The following is a 20977-nucleotide window of genomic DNA, read 5'->3' on the forward strand; positions in this document are numbered from 1 at the left end:
GTCTGGTTCCTCACTTTCAGTGATTCATAAATTCTATTTAATCCTTATTGAATTCTGTATCTTTAAATTTAGTTGGGTTCTTATGTACTATATACCTCCAGATACTTGTCTTTTTTTTAAGCCAACAGAAGTATTTTGAACTTATATGTGAATAGAATACAAGATAAATATAAATTCAGTATGTGCACAGTACTGTCTACTCACATGTAGCTCTACACCGACATTCTTCCTCTGTCCCCACGTTAATAAGTCAGGATGACAGGTGTGGGTCCCTGTTATAAGGAGTAGGTTAACAAAGCTTCACTTTCCAAAATAGTATTCAACTCCACCTGACTCATCTTGTATTTTAGCCAAGCTGATCTGTGCCATCTTCCCAGAAGCTTTTCCACCTTTTATCCATCTCAGCTTTTGTTAATGCCTTACATGATTGTCCAGGGTGGCTCAGACGGTGAAGCGTCTGCCTACATGCAAGAGACCCAGTTTCAATCTCTGGGTCGGGAAGATCCCCTGGAGAAGGAAATGGCAACCCACTCCAGTGTTCTTGCCTGGAAAATCCCATGGACGGAGAAGCCTGGTAGGTTACAGTCCATGGGGTCGCAAAGAGTCAGACACGACTGAGCGACTTCACTTTCTTTTCTTTCTACATGTTGTACATGTATACCATCTACATAATCCACTTATTAAACTGTACCTCATGTCCTTGAGGAGCTTCCCAGATGGCACAGGGGTAAAGGAACTGCCTGCCAATGCAGAAGATGCAAGAGATGTGGGTTTGATCCCCAGGCCGGGAAGATCCCCTGGAGAAGGAAATGGCAACCCATGCCAGTATTTTTCCTAGAAAATTCCATGGACAGAGGAGCCTGGCGGGCTACAGTCCATGGGGTCATGAAGAGTCGGACACAACTGTGTGTGTGCATGCGTGCACACACATGTCCCTGAAGTCTCTTTTTTTTCTGGCAGGGAGAAAGCTCTCTGCTCTTACAGGTCCAACTCATACTTTTGTGATACAAATATTTCTTTGAGTGGTTAACATTCTGTTCATCAGTCAGACAAATCTTCGTTCTTCTAGCCTGACCTGACTGAGCTCTGATCTGAGCCAACTTCATTACACTAGCAGTTTTCATATGGATTGTCACTTTTTTATATTATCTCTCTTTATTTTCACCAGTTGCCTAATGAGTGACTTTCATAGGAATATTATTCAGCAACTGTTGGGTTAGCCAAAAAGTTCACTCAGGTTTTTCTGTTAAGATGTTATGGAAAACCCCAAACGAACTTTTTGACCAACACAGTATTTGAAAGGTGAAAGTATAACTGAATAAATGAATATTCAAATCTCATTGATGAATCCTTGAATCCATATTCAAGAGCCTAATCTGTTGCTTCTAGTTAGAGAAATAAATACCAAAAAAATTGCATAATTAGTGTGTATATGTACATATATCCCAATATTGTTTACCTAGGAAATGTTTTATGTACATGCACACACATATTTTTTAAAATAAGTAGCATAAATAACCAATGTTGTAAGTACATATTGTTGGAAATGAAAATAGAGAAATGGCATTTTTATTCTTTGAATCAATACCTTTGACTTGTAGCAGATACTCCTTAAAAACATTCAGAATATTGATCACTTTTATAATCAAAGGCAGAAACACTCTGCTTAAAGGAAATGGACTCTGTCTTCACAATGGTGATAAAAGTTTACATTTAATACCTAACATGACTTCATCCCTTATTTGTTTCATTTTATCAGTTTCATTCTGTTGTATTTTTTTTTATTTAACTCTAGCTGAAAATTAGAGTTAATCATCTATTTTAGGATGAAAGTAGAGTCTGACACGACTGAAGCAACTTAGCAGCAGCAGCCTATCAGCCACTTAGATAATATTAATTTAGACAATAATTCATGAACTTTACTTGTGTAAACTAAATATATAAGGCTCTTCATATGATTGTCCAGTGATCTTTTTCCTTTTTTTTGATATCTCATCAGTTAGAAATATTGAACTACTACAACCTCTGTTGATTATAGCTGAGTTTATAACTAAGTTTTGGTCAAAAAGAAACAACACAGTAGAGACACGTATACTATAGGGAGCTATCAAGCTTGCACTGGTACTTGGTGCTTAAGCGACAAGGTTAATTCACTTCAGAGAGCATCTGATGGTGGTGGTGGTTTTCTGAAATTAAAGAAGTTTATTGCTAGAATATGAACTATCACATTTGCATCGTTTAAGCATTCGTACATGTTGTGTAACATGTTATTATTAATAACGTAATAATGCATTTTGAAATCCATGGGTAGTCATATGTTGGTGGATAACCTCTAATTTTCAAAAAGTTTCAATATGCCTAAAAACTATTTAGAGATAAATTTGCAGATTTAAACAGATATCTTTCTGAGTGTGTTGAACTCATTTGCTGCCACTGCCACCTCCTCACACACAGACAAGTGTCAACTATTAAATTACAGTTGATGTTAAGAAATGTACTAATTTACTCGAGCTGCCATAACTCGGTCCCACAGATTGGGAGGCTTAAACAACATAGGTTTGTTCTCACAGTTCTGGAGGTTAGAAGTCTGAGATCAAAGTGTCAGCAGCATTGATCTCTTGAGACCACTCCTTGGCTTTGTAGATGGAGGTCTTCTTCTGTCTTCACGTGATTTTCCCTCCATGCACACATGTCTATATCTACATTCCCTCTATATAAAGAGAAGTCGCTCAGTTGTGTCCAACTCTTTGCGACCCTATGGACTGTAGCCCACCAGGTTCCTCCGTCCATGGAGTTTTCCAGGCAAGAGTACTGGAAGTGGGTTGCCATTTCCTTCTCCAGGGGATCTTCCCGACCCAGGGATCGAACCCAGGTCTCCCTCATTGCAGGCAGGCGCTTTACCATCTGAGCCACCAGGGAAGCCCCCCTCTTTATAAGGAAGAAGTCATATTGGATTAGGCCACCCTGAACACCTCATTTTAACTTAATTATCTTTTTAAAAACCTGTCTCTAAATATGATTATGAATTCTGCGGTACTAGGAGTTATTGGTTCAGCACATTTATTTGTGGAAAGGGTGGAGGAACACATTTTAACTCATGACAAGAAGTGTGTGTGTATATTTCTGTGTTTTCACATGCTCTGATTGCTAACTAAATGAAGTAATTTTAATAATATGACAATTAAGTGGCATATTTATTGGTTTAATTTAGGAGATACTTTTCAGTGACCCACTTGCTAAAAAAAAAAAAAAGAAGTGGAAATAAGAAAAAGTAAATTTTAGTTTGGATGCCAACATTCACTCAGTGTATTTAGCATATATCAAGTGCCTAAGGTGTTTTGCTGGAGAAGGCACTGGCACCCCACTCCAGTACTCTTGCCTGGAAAATCCCGTGGATGGAGGAGCCTGGTAGGCTGCAGTCCACGCGGTCACGAAGAGTTGGACACGACTGAGTGACTTCACTTTCACTTTTCACTTTCGTGCACTGGAGAAAGAAATGGCAACCCACTCCAGTATTCTTGCCTGGAGAATCCCAGGGACGGTGGAGCCTGGTGGGCTGCCGTCTCTGGAGTCGCGCAGAGTCGGACACGACTGAAGCGACTTAGCAGCAGCAGCAGCAAGGTGTTTTGCTGGGCAGTGATGCCCGCTATAATCTTGAGCAAGTCATGAACTATTATTCCTCATCTGCTAAAAAGTGACTAAAAATCTCTTTGCCTACCTCCTGAGATTGTTCCATAAATAAAATAAGAAATAAATTGAAGCCCTTTGAGAATATAAATGTGCCAGCCAAGTCGTTAGTCAGATTTAAAAGAATTAATCCTGTCTCTTCATAAACCTTAGAATTCACCATGAATGTTTTACTCATACAAGTAGAAATATCAGCCACTTATTAGTAGAAGATTTACATATTGAACATTGTCAAATTCAGGAGGTCAGCTATAATGTGACAGAAAGACATAGAGTGTAACAACCTAAGTTTACGGTTCGTTTCTTAAATGTACTAACTGAGTGAAAGTGAAAATGAAGTCGCTTAGTCGTGTCTGACTCTTTGTGACCCCATGGACTAGCCTACCAGGCTCCTCGGTCCATGGAATTTTCTAGGCAAGAGTACTGGAGTGGGTTGCCATTTCCTTCTCCAGGGGATCTTCCCAACCCAGGGATCGAACCCAGGTCTCCTGCATTGCAGGCAGACGCTTTACCATCTGAGCCACCAGGGAAGACTGAGTAAACTTGCTCAAGTCATTAAATTTCTTGAGGTCTATTTATGCGTTTGTAACTGAAATATACTGATTTCACAGGGAACCATTTATAAGGAATAAAGGAATAACATAATTATTTGGTAAACTATAACTCATTATCAGCAGATAGATAATAGCATATTATTTAAAATATGATTTTAAAGTGACTGAGCAATCTAATAGTGAGCTTTATTGTTTAAATTGGAACAAGCAGACAGTCTCAGTGCCTCACCATGTTATGTTAATTGTATCTTACAATTTCCCTGTAGATGTGCTACACAAAAGATGGAGCATAGCATCTTCACCAGAAAGGGAGATCACTCTGGTTAACCTGAAAAAAGATGCACAGTATGGCTTAGGTAAGTCACTGAGATTCTTCAAGGTCTGTGAGAATTCAAAGAAAAAAGGTCGATTGCATAACATGGGCATTGAGGAACCAGCCCACTTGTCCCCACCTGAGTCCCCTTCTCCCGCTTGCCCAGTCAGGAAATGCCAAAGGTGAAATGCATACAAGCAATGTTTCCACCAAATTTGAGTCCCGTCTCACATGTGTTACCTATTAAGTCATATTCAGTATGAGTCTGTACACTTCTATGTGTCAGACAGACTCATCATTAGTCCTTGAAAGCACTAATGTCATGAGATATTTTCATTTTTACTTTTTTTTTTATTGAAACAGTTGATTTATAATGCCATGTTTCAGGTGTACAGTATAGGGATTCACAATTTTTAAAGGTTATATTCCATTTATAGTTATTATAAAATATTGGCTATGTTCCTGTGCTATGTAATATATTCTTGTAGCTTATTTATTTTATGCATAGTAGTTTATATCTTTTAGTCTCCTAATCTGTATCTTGCCCCTCCCCATGAAGATTTTATTTTAATGTGCTGATTCACAGGATTTCAAATTATTGGTGGAGAAAAGATGGGAAGACTGGATCTAGGTGTATTTATTAGTTCAGTTACTCCTGGAGGACCAGCTGACTTGGATGGATGCTTAAAGCCAGGTATTTATTTTTAGGGAATTTAGGGAATTTCCTAAGTGTTTACCGGGCTTCCCTAGTGGCTCAGATGGTAAAGCTGCCTGCAATATGGGAGATCCAGGTTCGATCCTTGGGTTGGGAATATCCCCTGGAGACGGGAATGGCTACTCACTCCAGTATTCTTCCCTGGAGAATTCCATGAACAGTGGAGCCTGGCAGGCTACAGTCCATGGGGTCGCAAAGAGTCAGACACACAACTGGCCAACTAACACTTTCACTTTAAAGTACTTACTGACAGTGAATTTGCACAGATGGCAAAAGTAGAAGTTGGGGAAAACAGAAATAATGAGGGGGAGGTAACATTTCTAAGATTTAGCCTGAATTTCTCTTAGCTGTAGAAGACACTGGGTTGTCTGTTTTTACAGGAGACCGTTTGATATCTGTGAATAGTGTCAGTCTGGAGGGGGTCAGCCACCATGCCGCAGTTGAAATTTTGCAAAATGCACCTGAAGATGTGACCCTGGTTATCTCTCAGCCAAAAGAAAAGCTATCCAAAGGTAACACTGTGGACGTCTCTGAGCTGTGGATTCTGTTCCAGTTCCCACAAAAATTTCAGTACCTTGACACATAAATTAGATTTAAACTTTTATTTCCTTTCTGGAAATCTAATATGTGTAGTTCTGATTGCTTTAATTTTATGCATCAGTACAAGTCTTTCATTCATCACTTCCAAGATTTCCTGTCTCATTCCTCTTTACGTGCATAAAAATTATTTGTTGTGCAAAATCAGTATCACTTGAGTAAATTCCAAGTACTTGGTGTGTTCTATCACATCTTAGGCCAAATTAGAAATAAAATTCTTAATCATTGCCCAATTAATATAGTTATATAACAGTTATCTATGAAGTCCTGTCTTGAACCTGTTTATAAAAGGGAAAGGATGCCAACATACCAGAAATATAAAAGACATATATGTATAAAAGACTTACATATGTAAAAGACCATATTTTTGCACCATTTTTCTAGATTCCACATACATGTAGTATCTATAATTCTTTTACACATGTCACCTGTGATTTTCGTCTTAGGAAAGCTTTCCTAAGTGGCTTTTAAAAAGAACTAGATATGTAAGGAGGATGGAATTACCTTCTTTGATAATTACTTAGAGTCTAAAACATGCAGTTTGTTAAGACAATATAAAACAAGTATATAAATAACCATTCAACAAAGATCTTTGGAGATTCAAGTTATCTCTGGATAGGGAATTAAGAAAGTCTTCACAGAGGACTTACTTGAAACAGGTCTTGGGGAATGGAAATGAGGAGTTCAGGTGAGGCGGGTACACATTCCCATAGAAGTTGCCCAAAGAATGACCAAAAGAAGAGGCAAAGGAAACAGAAAGCATCTTCAGTGTTTATTGGGACCTTGTCATGGTTCCAAGCCCCGGTCAGGTGTTGTGCACATGTTATCCTGCGTAAAATCCTCGCAGCAGCTACCAGGGAACATTGTGCATGGGTGTGAGCCCAGGCGTGTGTCACTAACCTGTCATCCTCACGGGCTGATTTTGACTTTGCAGTGCCTTCTACTCCTGTGCACATGGCCAACGGCACGAAAAACTACATGAAAAAGCCTTCCCACCTGCAAGACGGCACTGTAAATTCTTCTGAGGACCACTGCTGGCCACGGGGCACCCCGAGGCACATCTCAGAGAGCTCGTTTGGGCTGTCTGGGGGCCTGCGGGAGGGCAGCCTGAGCTCTCAAGATTCCAGGACTGAGAGTGCCAGCTTGTCACAGAGCCAGGTCAACGGGTTCTTTGCCAGCCATGCAGCTGACCGCAGCTGGCAGGACTCACAGCGTGGCAGCCCTTCCCCATCTGTGATATCCAAAGCCACCGAGAAAAAGTGGACTTCTACTGATAGTAACCGAAGCAAAGCTAAAACTACAGGCATTTCTGATGCACCAGATTACTCTGACCGTGGAGATTCAGACATGGATGAAGCCACTTATTCCAGCAGTCAGGATCATCACATACCAAAAAAGGCACCGTTTAATTTGAATTTTGGTTTTTATTTTTTTCCCCCCCACTTAACAAAACAAACAACAGCAAATGTATTATAGAGCAGAATAATCTACTATGAACAGAGTACATTATTCTGGAAAGGAGAAATCGTTTATGTATAATGCTACTAACTGCTACTGCATTTGATGCTAACTTTCAGAGAAATTAGCAGCTTTGAATACTAATTCCAAAATGGCTATTATTCTGGGAACTTGCTACGTGATTACACAAAGGAATGAATAACCAGATTATGATTGTTTTCTATAAATTGTTTCTCTCTTGCATACTTAATATTTATATTAATAAGAGAATTTAATAGCTGAAAAAATTGTTCCTAAGTAATTCATATAATGGACAGGTGACTTTACTATTAACAGCCTAAATTACTCTGAAGTTCTGAATGTATGATAATAAGAACAATAACATAGAAAATTGACCATTTCCTAGAAATATTAGACATGATATAATTTAGACCCATTTTCACAAGTGGATTCAGAAAAGAACCTTAAGCCCTTTGTTCATTGAGAAACATTCCTCGTTAATGTCTCCAGCATTCCTCTTGAGAGAGTTCTGTCCTTATAGATTAGGCTTAGCTGTTGTGCCTATGTTTATATTGGATTTAAACATTAGCAAAATAAACTTGAGGCCTACTCATCTTAAAGGCCCAAGTTAAAAGCTACTACATGATATATATGGATTTTTTTTTAAAGGAAATAGAAATGCTTCCTAAGTTTGAGTGTATAAAAAGCACTGGATAAGGATTATGTAAAAGCCAAGGTTTGAATTGGATTCTGGGCTTCCCTCAGTTATATCTTTTTACCTGAAGCAAGCCCTCTAGGCTCTAGATCTCAATTTCCTCAGTTTTAAACTCTGAAGGCCTTGGACTAGATAATCCTTAAGATCTTTTCCAGCCTTCATCATTTTTGAGTCTACTCTATCCTTTAATATCTTGCTTTTTCTTAATTTTTCAAAAAGAGAAAGATCTTCCATTAATAATTCTGTTTGATGCTAACAAGAAATGCTTTTGTTTGTTTTTCTTTGTTAAGGAATCTTCCTCCTCCATGAATACATCCAACAAAATGAATTTTAAAACTTTTCCTTCATCACCTCCTAAACCTGGAGATATCTTTGAGGTTGAACTGGCTAAAAATGATAACAGCTTGGGGATAAGTGTCACGGTACTGTTCGACAAGGTTTTCAAATGTTTTCTCTTCTCCATTTCCAGCAGCCTATCATATGCCAATTTATTACTTGAATTATTTTGCTTCAAAAAGGAAACTTGTCAAATATTTGCAAAACTTTAAATTGGATTACATCTTAAGACTTTTTTTAAAAAACTTATGTTTTCTAGTCACTTTTTCCTGTGGTTTAAAAGAAAGTAGACAAATGCTGTTTTCCCCCAGAGATTTCATACTTGTTTAATCTGAATACAAGACTTGAAAAATATAAAATTGAGAAGTATGTCTTATATATATTTGGCAGCTTCTACATCAGCATGGAATAATTTTAACTTACATCATAAATAATTAAAGTCTAATATATATTTATATGCCCTTCACTTCATAATACATCTTGGCATGTAAATATGATTAGTAGCTTAATATTAGAAGTTCCCAAAAATATGTGTAATACTTCTAAAGAAGTTAAAATATGAGCATAGGCTATTTGATGAAACTGCTTTAGAATTCTATTAATGTACTATACCCTAAAGTATAATATTATCATTTATATTTGAAGGATGTTGTTTGTTAGGAAAAGCCATTTAGAAATAAGGTAGAAATAACACTCTTAACATATAGAGATCCAATTTTCTATCAGTCCTCAATACTGTAACCCTTTTTATCTTGTCCGTAACTTCTTTAGAATTTTATTATCTTCCTACTGTGAAGGGAAATAAAAGCTGAATATCCACAAGAGATGGAGCATCTACTCAGTAGATCTCATCTACTCTGTAGCACAACTTCTATGCCAAAACCTTTTAAAGTGAAAAGAAAATTTTCCATTGACTCATGAGATTTATTTTCAGATTAGCAAATATGATCTGAAGTGTATTACTCCATATGCTGTTTATTTCTGACAGTTATATTCTCACCCTAATATTTCATGGCTGGATTTTGCTTGCCATTTGTGCCTAATGCGTGGTATAGACTTCTGAAAGGAAGAGCACCCCCTCATCCAGGCAAAGATCTGGCATGTCGTTATTTTCTGAATAAAGAATGTTTCTAAAACATAGCTGCTTTTGCATTTGGAAAACTTACTAGAAATATTCTTGGGTATTGAAGTAATTGCATGTGCTAATGTGATGCTGCTGCTTTGGCTGATGAATGGAATGCTTTCTAGGTCTCAGACCTGAAAGATGGAGTGCAACATTTTTCATGTGACAAAACATTATTTGTCTTTTTCCACTTAGGGAGGTGTGAATACCAGTGTCAGACATGGTGGCATTTATGTGAAAGCCGTTATTCCCAAGGGAGCAGCAGAGTCTGATGGCAGAATTCACAAAGGTAGAGTGTTTGTGGGTATGGGAATTACATAAGGATTATCATGTCAACAAATAAAGAAGAAATTGGAAAGTTGATGAAGACCTTCAAATTATTCATAATATAAAATAAGAACATATTATTTTAAGATTACAACATGAAAAAGCTCCTTGATATGATTCCAAAGACTCTTATTTCCAGCTTATCCTCTGTGCTGTGCTTAGTCACTCAGTCGTTTCTGACTCTTGGCAACCCCATGGACTATAACCCACCAGGCTTCTCTGTCCGTGGGGATTCTTCAGGCCAGAATACTGAAGTGGGTTGCCTTGGCCTCCCTAAGGGATCTCCCTAACCCCGGGATCAAACCCAGGTCTCAGGCACTGCAGGCAGATTCTTTACCATCTGAGCTACCAGGAAAGTCCATCCTCTAAATAGTATCAGAAAAGATCTTGTTTTAGTTCATGCTTTGTACTTTTTAAGAAGCAAATTTCCAGAGAATTGGAAAGGGGTAGTGCCCTTGTAAAAACAATGACATTTGCATTTCTAATAAGAACTAACTAGGTTAGTTACCTCCCATCTCTCTGCGTTTGTAGCTCTGTGTGTCATTTTTTTCATAATTAAAATTGATTTTATAGTATATATAATATCCAATTTGAAAATATACCTAAGATTAGCTGTAGAATAGAGAAAGGAATTAAGTACATGTTAAAGAAACTCTGTGACAGACTTTTGTCCAGAATTTGTCTGAGTCTCTCCTCGAGCAAATTACTATAAAACAAGACCTTAAGGTATTAAAGAACATGTAGAATCCTTATTTTATGACTTGCTTCTTTCATCATTACTGCCTAATTTATAGGTGATCGTGTCCTCGCTGTCAATGGAGTTAGTCTAGAAGGGGCTACCCACAAGCAAGCTGTGGAAACACTGAGAAATACAGGACAGGTAAGAGATCATTATACCAGCCTTTTCTAGATATCTCAGAACATAATAATGTGTGAATAATACCAGTTTCACTGAGATCTCCAAATTTATTAGTCAGAAAACAAAGCCTGATTAATGTAAATAAACATGCTCGTATTTTTTTCCTTCCAAATTGGGAAGCAAGGATTATGACGAGGATTTTTATTGTGGAAGCAGGCTTTATATATCACATTTAGCCCTGATATCACCAGAGATCTGCCAGGAGGAAGGGGAGAGATTGCCTTAACATTTTTTTTCCGTAAACATCTACAAATACCTAATGGTTTTCACTTCCAGGTATCCTTCAACCCAAAGGATAATTCACATTGTTCTAATACATTTATAAGTCAGGGAGTTTACAAATTACTTCTAATGGTATTTATATTATTAAGATAATAATGATTTTTTTTTCCATCTTTAATTGGAGGATAATTGCTTTACAGTATTATGTTGGCTTCTGCCATACAACATCATGAATCAGTCACAAGTATGCATGTGTCCCCTCCCTGCTGAACCTCCCTTCCACCTCCCACCCCATCCCACCCCTCTAGGTTGTCACAAAGCTCTGGGTTAAGCTCCCTGTGCCCATACAGCAGCTTCCCAATGGCTATCTGATTTTATTTTAGTATCTGAATTTTCTAAAATGTGTTTATATTATTTTTATAATAGAATTTTTTTCTTTCTAATCATTTATCTTCTTCATACAGAAAATAATAAAAAAAACTTGATTTTGACATTTTTAGTCCCTTGCTTTTGTCTGTTTTTTCCTCCCTCTACTTGTGTTTTGGTAGACCAGAGAGTTACTTTAAATGATTTTATACCACCAACTGTACAAAGTCCTGAAAATTTATTTGCTTTCTTATGTAACCTTCTTCTTAGTTAATAAGGCACTCTTCTATTTATACAGGTGGTTCATCTGTTGTTAGAAAAAGGACAGTCTCCAGCATCCAAAGAACATGTCCTCCAGTGTACGGTCTCTGATCCAGACACCCAAGGTCAAGCCCCAGAAAAAATGATGACGAAAATGACTCATGTCAAAGACTACAGCTTTGTTACCGAAGGTCAGACCTTGGGAGGCTGTCATCTCACCTTAAACTTATTCCTGGATTATTCAAAATTTGATTTTTACATGTCGGATCATAATTCATCCTGAGTCTCTTGATTCTTGTCAAGTATAAATAAGAACCTGATGCAGCACTGTACTGAATTTGGGGAGGGTGGGGGGAACCACGTGTAGTTGTAGTTCTTGAAGTCTGAAAGGCTTTGACTAATGAAATCAGGCACAAAACAAATTATGGTCATTTAATGGTGCCTAAAATAGTTGTAAAATTCAAACTAAAATTTGTAAGAGAAAAAAATAAATATAAATAACTGCTGAGAATGACTTCAAACCCATATGAAACCTTGACTCTTACGTTTTCTATATATCTGTTTGATTTTACGAACTTGTGAAGCTAACTCTGATAGAAATTCACTAACAGTTCCCAGATACTTGTTTTCCTTACAAACGTTTCCAGCTAACTGGTAGTAAAATTGGACATGCCACTAACTCGCAATGAAAAAAGGAAATCAAGACTAATGTAGTGAGTTTTTCATAAGGTTAAATGTAGTCATAATACAGAAGTACTCTTCATTCTGAGTTTATCTGTCTTCCTTTTGATGGGTATAAATGTCCTTTACTTTATAAATGGTGGTGGTGGTACATAAGCATTGTTTTGTCTTTATTTTAGATTTTTCTTTGCTTATACAACTTTCATCAATTCTGAATTAGTCCCCAAAATAAGGAGAAAATATTAGCCCAACCTATATCATCTTTCCTGATTATGAAAATAAGATTAGCATGTCCACTTAATCCTACTGTCTTCTGTTCTTCCATTATTTCTTCTGTTACTATGTCTTTAAATATATTTCTTCATGCTTTCCTGATTATTATTCTTTTAATTTCTTCTGTTGATGAGAATTTTATCATCATGCGTTACAGTTTTACTGAATTAAATTATATCTCACCTAAATATTAAGTCACCTATCCACTTCCCCATAACCCTTCTCTGTTATTTGTTTTGTTCTTCTTACCATATCTGTCCCATTTATGTCTGAATTTCTTTCACTGTCTCCTTTCTTGGATTTTTCCCTCTTTTTCTCTGTCATTCTGCAGTTTATAAAACATGGAATTAAGACATAGTTTCCTTTTTAGAATCTTTTTTTCAGAACCCACTTTTCTGATCAGGCAGCCTATTAGTTCATGCAGCTCAGTTCAAGAAGTTAAATTTTCTTAATAACAGATTGTAAAGTGGGATTTGAGTATAGAATAAGGGTGCAATAAGTGCATATAAAGCTGTGAGCATGGTGGAAATGGGCTTTTTAATAATGTATTCAAAACTGTATATGTTTATACATGCATAGAGAGAGCCTGTTAAGAATATTCACATTTTTTGATACCTTTTTTTCCAGAGAATACATTTGAGGTGAAATTGCTGAAAAATAGCTCAGGCCTAGGATTCAGTTTTTCTCGAGAGGATAATGTTATACCCGAGCAAATGAACACCAGCATAGTAAGGGTTAAAAAGCTCTTTCCTGGACAGCCGGCTGCAGAAAGTGGACAAATTGATGTGGGAGATGTTATCTTAAAAGTGAATGGAGCCTCTTTGAAAGGATTGTCTCAACAGGTGAGCCCCCAGCCTGTGGAGTGCAGCATTTTTAATGAGGCAGATCGGTCTTTCGGAATGAAATGGTTTAACCGTGTCTTCATTTCTCATTCATGGTTCCCCCAGGAGGTCATATCCGCTCTCAGGGGAACGTCTCCAGAAGTATCCTTGCTCCTCTGTAGACCTCCACCTGGGGTGCTACCAGAAATTGACCCTGCTCTTTCGGTGAGACTGAGGAAAAGTACTTTACACTATTATAGAATGTCAACGAGTGATTAACTCAGTTGTAGTGGTTTCATCGTTGATTGATCTCCTGGGTTTCATCCTAGTTAATTCTTTAGCTGGGAGTATTATCTTACGTGGGTCACATAACCTGTGAGTGTATTCGATGTTTATAATATAAAGTAATTCACTTTCTCTTCTCTCCCTTCTGATTCTAGGATTTGGGGAATTTATTTGCCAAACATAAGTAGAAAAAGATGTAAAATATTGGTTACAATAACCTTTTGTCCATTTCTTCATTGAATCAAATTTTAAAATATAATCCTCCTTCTGAGCTAGTTTAGATGAAAATGAGAATTATTTAAGATTTTTTTTTGGCCTTTATTTTTAATACTGGGAATCAGAGTAGGCAATTCATTTGTCCATTTCACTCTCTTGTATGAAGGAATAGCTAAAAGACCCAAAATCTATTTTGATGGTTATTTATAAATTGCATACTAGTAGTTAGGAACCCACACATAAGTGAATAATAATCTAATTGAAAGCCTTTGTCTTATCTACTTAAAATAGTGTTCCATTACCAATGAACGTGATCACTGAGTATCAAAGACAGGAGTGTCTGGCCCCAGAAACTTTAACCCTTATACTGGGGAGAAGGAGGGAGTATTATAAAGACATTAACAGGGAACTAACGTTTCTGAAAGGTCATTGTCATTAGCATTTTAAGGGACGACATTGGTTTTGGTCATCAGATAGGAAGAACTGAGAAATTCTCTCAGTTCTTGAGTATATATGTTGATACAATCTTTCTGGAAAGCAATCTGGAAATATTTAACAAGGCCTTTAAAAACATCTTATGTTCTAAATATAGAAAATTATATTTCTATTACAGAAAATTGCAACGAAATAATGAGAAACTCAGATGAAAACCTACATACAAAGAAGTTCTAGATTTCTATTAATAGTAAAAAGCTAGAAAGAACTCTGTATCCAATAAAAAGCTGTAGCCAGTTATAAGATTATTATACAGTTTATGCAGTATTTGCAAAGCATGTTTAAGGATTTCAGAAAATACTCATGGTAGAAACCTAAATTTTGAAAGCAAGATGCAAAGTACAATATATACTATGACTCTAATTCTGAATGAAAGTACAAGTTGTACAATATAAACAGTTGTTACTTTTACATATGATTTTTTTTCTCTAATGAGCATAAATTACTTTTATCAAGAAATTGAGTATTTTAACAGGAAGTACTAATGTTTAATTTGTTCATTTTCACCTAAATGAAAATATAAGTTAATACACGTTGTCACCCTGACCTTTTTAAATGTGTTTGTTACAGACCCCCTTGCACTCTCCAGCACAAGTACCTCTGAACAACAGCAAAGACCCTCCTCAGACAGCGTGTGCAGAGCAAGGCACCAGCTCAGATGAAAATGAGATGTCTGACAAAAACAGAAGACCATGCACGTCCCCATCCAGGAGAGATAGTTACAGTGATAGCAGTGAGAGTGGAGAAGATGACTTAGCGAAAGCTCCAGCAAAGATACCAAACATGAGCTGGAGCTCAGCTTTGCAACAGACTCTAAGCAACATGATGTCACAGGCACAAAGTCATCACGACACACTCAGGAGTCAAGAAGATCCCATTTGTACCATGTTTTACTATCCTCAGAAAGTACCTAATAAGCCAGAACATGAGGGCAGGTATTGTCAATATTGGGCTTCCCTGGTAGCTCAGCTGGTAAAGAATCTGCCTGCAATGCAGGAGACACCGGTTCAATTCCTGGGTCGGGAAAATCCTGTGGAAAAGGGTTAGGCTACCCGCTCCAATATTCTTGGGCTTCCCTGGTGGTTCCATCAGTAAAGAATCTGCCTGCAATGCGGGAGACCTGGGTTTGATCCCTGGGTTGGGAAGATCCCCTGGAGAAGGGCATGGCAACCCACTCCAGTATTCTCGCCTGGAGAATCCCCATGGACAGAGGAGCCTGACGGGCAGTCATGGGGTCGCAGAGAGTCGGACACAGCTGAGCAACTTTCACTTTCTTTCACTTTGTGTATATTCAGGTCCAACTGTATTTGTTCAAGTTTTTTATTGTCTGTTTTTTTTTTTCTATGATGTCATCCAAAATAACTACAAGAGTAAGGCTCTTTATTTCTTTTTTCTTATTATGTTGAAACACACATTAGGCTTCTGATAACATTAGCTTCAGCCTTAGCTCCAAAATTAACAACTGGGAATCAAAAATATATTTATTTAACTTTTCTCACTGATTTGTGCAGCTTAAAGAGATCGACAGAGAATAAAAATCAGTAATATTAGCACATAACAGATGTGAAATAAATTCATAGTCCAGAATCAAACTAAAAATGATCTCACTAAAAAGCAGATGTAAATGTTTGTTAAGCATTCTCTATCTGTGGTACAAACTTACTATATTGGCATTGCAATGTGTTTGAAAATAGTCTTGCTTTGTCTCTGTAGTAACCCTCTTCCCCCTCGACCACTGGATGTAACTCCTGGGCAGAGCTGTCAATCTCAATCAGAATCTGTTCCCATAAATGCAATGGATAAATATCATACACATCACACTTCTGAACCAACTAGACAAGAAAGCTTAACATCTTTGAAAAATGACTTGGAAAACCACCTTGAAGACTTTGAACTGGTGAGTTATTTCCTTTGTATGAAGAACATTCTATATTTTCTCAAGTAAAATGTAGTTCCTCAAATAAAATACACAGCTTCCCTTTAGGGAAATTGCTGTCCTTTAGATCAGCCTCATATCTATGCTCAGTAAATAGACAACACATCTGCCGTGTTTCTCTGCTAAGAATTCAGGGAAAAGACAAAAAGACTTGGGTACACGTCCTGACTCTCCCAGTGACTTGCTATAATTTGGCAGATGCTATGGATGAATTGCTTAATTCTTCTGAGTTTTAGCAATTTTAGCTGTAAAATGGGACTAGTAACCTCATGGTATTGTGGTAAGTATTAAATGAAATAACATATATAGAGCACCTAGCCCAGTACCTATAATTTCCCAAACTCGACGAGTTACCTGTTTACTCTTTAATCAAGTTTGAACGTAATTTCATTCTCTTCCACACTGTTTTATGGGTGCCTAAATGGAATCCTTTATACTAATAACCCTAGAACTTCTAAACTTACAAATTCACTTTGGAAGTCACATTTCTAATAGAAATAACATCCCTTGGACATACACAGTGATAGCACAATCATCTGAAGAAAAAGAGAATCTGAGTTTTGTCATTTCTATCATTCTGTCTGACCACTTGGAGTTTTTAATTTCAAATGTAAAAGGTGAAAAAATTTGTTTGAAAAAAAATTTACAAAGTCTAAATTTTTTGGTAGTTCCAATTTTTGATAAATATAGTATTTTTTGAATTTGAAAAAAAAGAATAATATCCTTAACACTGATTCAAAGTCACCCTTTTAATACATTTTTTTGTTACCTAAGTAATAAATACTTATTATAGAAAAGTTAGAAAAGATTAAAACCATCACCAGTCAGAACCCATAAACACTTCAATCTTTCCAGGCACTTTGTTTCCCTATAATTGTGTGTGTGGATGTGTGTGTGGGTGTGTGTGTGTGTGTGTGTGTAGCATCTACATCTTCAATTTCATTCTCAGCAGTAGAATGAAAATAATCTTTGGATGATTTCCTTAGAAATCTGTCATCACGCCTATAAGCCCTAAGCAACCCTTGTGCCACAGTTAAAATCTTAAAATAAAAATTTTTCATACAACTAAATATATCAAGTTGTGATATTTAATCACTCAGACTTCATGTTTTCACCCAAGAAAAGCTTTCTTCTGTTGCTCTTGGCATGGGTGGTTTTTTTTTGTTTATTCTGAAAATATAAGAATTGAAGCTTGAGTAAGTTCTGGGTCAGCTATCTCCAGACAAGCACATAATGTTGAATTTAAACCCAACTTTTATTTTGCATTGGCAGGCAAGAGGTTGGAGCAGTACCTTCTGTCTAGAACTAGACATACATACCTGCCTTCTTTACTTGGGCAAGTTAAGCAGCCTTTTAAGGTTTAGTTTTCTCCCGTGTTAATCAATGGAAAGAATAGTTGTCTTTCTCTTTGTACTGCAAAATAGAATCACTGTTTCTTTCCTTAGGAGGTGGAACTCCTGATTACCCTACATAAGTCGGAAAAAGGAAGCCTGGGCTTCACAGTAACCAAAGGCAATCAGAGCATTGGTTGTTACGTGCACGACGTCATTCAGGATCCAGCCAAAAGTGATGGGAGGCTGAGACCTGGGGACCGGCTCATCAAGGTAAGACATTTGAGCAGACTGTGTTTGTGCCAGTGTGGCTAGACAGGTGGTGCTAGTGGTAAAGAACCCACCCGCCAATGCAGGAGACGCACGTTCACGATCCCTGGGTGGGGACGACCCCCTGGAGTAGGGCATGGCAACCCACTCCAGTATTCTTGCCTGGAGAATCCCATGGACACAAGAGCCTGGCGGGCTACAGTCCATAGGGTCACAAAGAGTCGGACACGACTGAAGTGACTGAGCATTGCAGCAGGGCCAGAGATCAAGCCAGTGCTGCAGAAGGAAAACCAAGAAGGTTGAGTTGATATAATGCTCTATTTCTCCATTTGGTTTATGTTTTCCTTCTCCACCTCTTGTAAATAAAGGCCTTTATATACTCATAGTTTGGAAAGACTTTAAACAAGCAATCTTGAGTCTCAGAAAGTTTCTTAAATTGCTCTAAGAATAAATTTTCTATATTAGCAAAGTAATAACATCTGTATTAGCAATAGTAATAGCATTATTATTTCATTTATAATTACTTGGTCTTTGTGCTCATGATTTCCACAGTAAAGAAGATTATTAGTAAATTAGAGACTAGACTCTCTTTCTTTTTTTTTTTGCTGCACTGGGGTCTTTGTTGCAGCACATGGGGGGCTTTGCTCAGTGCAGCGTGCAGTCTTCTCGTGTTGTGGCACATGGGCTTCTTCTAATTGCAGTGTGCAAGTTCTGTAGTAGCACTGCATGGATTTCATTGCCCCGTGGCATGTGGGATCTTAGTTCCCCCACCAGGGATCAAACCCATGTCTCCTACATTGCAAGGCAGATTCTTAACCACTGGACCACCAGGGAAGTGTCCCTAGAGACCACTCTTCATTGTGAATCTCCTACTAGCCAAAATAGATTATATGGAACGTTAGGGAAATTACTATATTTTGTCAGCAACTTATGTGTTCCAAAAACTGTAATCCCACTTTGGCCCTTTCTCATCTTTGTAGGTTAATGACACAGATGTTACAAACATGACTCACACAGATGCAGTGAACCTGCTCCGAGCTGCGCCCAGGACAGTCAGATTAGTTCTTGGCCGAGTTCTGGAATTACCCAGGATGCCGGTGCTGCCTCATTTGCTACCTGATATCACATTTACGTGCAACAGAGAGGAGTTGGGTAATGGCAAATTCAAGCTTTGGGCAGTGTGACTTTTCTTGGATAGATTAAAAGTACATACTGTTAAGCCTAAGGAAACAAATATTTTTCTATTTCCTGAAGGTTTTTCCTTATCTGGAGGTCGTGACAGCCTTCATCAAGTGGTGTATGTTAGTGATATCAATCCGAGGTCAATCGCAGCCACAGAGGGTAATCTCCAGCTCTTAGACGTCATCCACTATGTGAACGGAGTCAGCACACAAGGAATGACTCTGGAGGAAGCTAAGAGAACATTAGACATGTCACTTCCTTCAGTAGTGCTAAAAGCTACAAGGTACTCCACGGTTACTCATGGATTTTTGTGTGTGTGCACATGCATTTCAGGCCGTTAGATTCTCTTAAAGATATTCCTGAATTAGTAATTCACAGACTAAATGGATGGGGAATTAGTAAAGATTACGTGTTTCCTTCATGATGGTCAAATGGCTGTGTCAGTTTCGTGACTCATGTGCATCCCACACTGTCCAGATCAATCTTCAGACAATACTCACTGATCATAGTAGTCAAGCAAGGACTGTATGCCGATTGCCTTAGACGTAAATTCAGATGAGTCCTGATGAGGCAAAGGAATGAGAATATATTGGTTGGCCCTGGCAAGTCCTACCTGATTCCCAGAGCTGGAACACAGTCTGTCCTCCCAGAACCTCATATCTACAACCAATGAGGCATAGACTGTCGCATCCACTATACCTTCTGACCATTTCCCATTATAAGAAATGCAAATAGCAACTTTTCTTTCTTTCTTTAATAATGGAAATAAATTTTTTTAATGTATGTGTTAGTTTCCTGCTACCAAATGACTACAAATTTAGTGGCTTAAACCAATAAAAATTAATTATCTTAACAGTTCTGGAAGCCAGAAATATAAAACGGTCTCATTGGGTTAAAAATCAAAGTGTTAGCAGAGCTGCATCCCTTCCAAAGGAGAAAATCATCTCCTTGCCTTTTCCTCCTTTTAGACATTGGCCATCTTTCTTGGCTCATGGCCCTCAGTCATCCTTAAAGCCAGTGATCACAGCACCCTTGGTCATCCTGTCTGTCTGACTCTGACATTCCTACCTTCCTGTTTAACTTATAAGGACCCTTGTGATATCATGAGATAATCCAGGATAATCTCTTAGTCTCAAGATCTTTAATTTACTCTCTCCTGCAAAATTCTTTTTGCCATGTAAGATAACATATTCAAAAGTTCTGGGGATTATAATGCAGACATCTTTCGAGCCATTACTCTGCCTTCCACAAGGACATGAACCCAGGCTTTTTAGATTACAGTCTTATATTACATAAAAGAAAAATTCACATTTGTGTCTGTGACGCAGGATGGACTTTACATAGTATGTATTCCACCATATAGGAACAGTTAATAAATCATTTGATCATAAGCCTATTTCTCCTTCTGAACCTTTAAGTTCGATTGTATACTTTTCCCCTTGAACATAATTCCTGACCAGTTTCCCTCAATATTTCTAAAAATTTGATTGCCTACAGTTATTTTCATAAATGTAGCTGAATGTTAATTAGTGGAGGAGAGAAGTGTTCAGACAACCTGGGAAAATGTTTTTCTGATTCTACTAACCATAGATCTAGAATTTTTGCCTCCAGATTACTAGAGCATCTCTTGAAAAAGAAAGTGGAAGTGTTGGTCAGTCTGTCGTGTCCAACTCTTTGTGACCCCATGGACTGACTGTAGCCTGCCAGGCTCCTCTGTCCACAGAATTCTCCAGGCAAGAATGCTGGAATGGGTTGCCATTTCCTGCTCCAAGGGATCTTCCCAACCCAGGGATCAAACCCAGGTCTCCCGCATTGCAGATAGATTCTTTACCATCTGAGCCACCAGAACATCCCTTTCCTCAGGTCTAAAATCAGTTTTTTTCATCTACTTTCG

General features: G+C 37.8%; 1 protein-coding gene across 10 annotated transcripts in view; it reads left to right on the forward strand.

Moving 5' to 3' along the window:
* The window catches only part of PTPN13 (protein tyrosine phosphatase non-receptor type 13), a 221091-nt gene that overhangs the window by 161054 nt on the left and 39060 nt on the right, over positions 1 to 20977 (forward strand). For 5 of the 10 annotated variants that reach the window (XM_070791737.1, XM_070791738.1, XM_070791740.1 and 2 more), the window contains 15 exons: positions 4508 to 4597; positions 5141 to 5248; positions 5650 to 5781; positions 6801 to 7264; positions 8330 to 8476; positions 9694 to 9787; positions 10620 to 10705; positions 11631 to 11784; positions 13175 to 13389; positions 13495 to 13593; positions 14935 to 15299; positions 16078 to 16261; positions 17746 to 17904; positions 18882 to 19053; positions 19156 to 19366. In XM_070791737.1, coding sequence (XP_070647838.1) covers positions 4508 to 4597; positions 5141 to 5248; positions 5650 to 5781; positions 6801 to 7264; positions 8330 to 8476; positions 9694 to 9787; positions 10620 to 10705; positions 11631 to 11784; positions 13175 to 13389; positions 13495 to 13593; positions 14935 to 15299; positions 16078 to 16261; positions 17746 to 17904; positions 18882 to 19053; positions 19156 to 19366 — 2680 coding nt within the window. The remainder of the gene's footprint in view (positions 1 to 4507; positions 4598 to 5140; positions 5249 to 5649; positions 5782 to 6800; positions 7265 to 8329; positions 8477 to 9693; positions 9788 to 10619; positions 10706 to 11630; positions 11785 to 13174; positions 13390 to 13494; positions 13594 to 14934; positions 15300 to 16077; positions 16262 to 17745; positions 17905 to 18881; positions 19054 to 19155; positions 19367 to 20977) is intronic. The other 5 variants (XM_070791736.1, XM_070791743.1, XM_019963058.2 and 2 more) reach the window with 2 other exon arrangements.

The sequence above is a fragment of the Bos indicus genome, chromosome 6 (assembly GCF_029378745.1).
Source record: "Bos indicus isolate NIAB-ARS_2022 breed Sahiwal x Tharparkar chromosome 6, NIAB-ARS_B.indTharparkar_mat_pri_1.0, whole genome shotgun sequence".
NCBI classification, from domain to species: Eukaryota; Metazoa; Chordata; class Mammalia; order Artiodactyla; family Bovidae; genus Bos; species Bos indicus.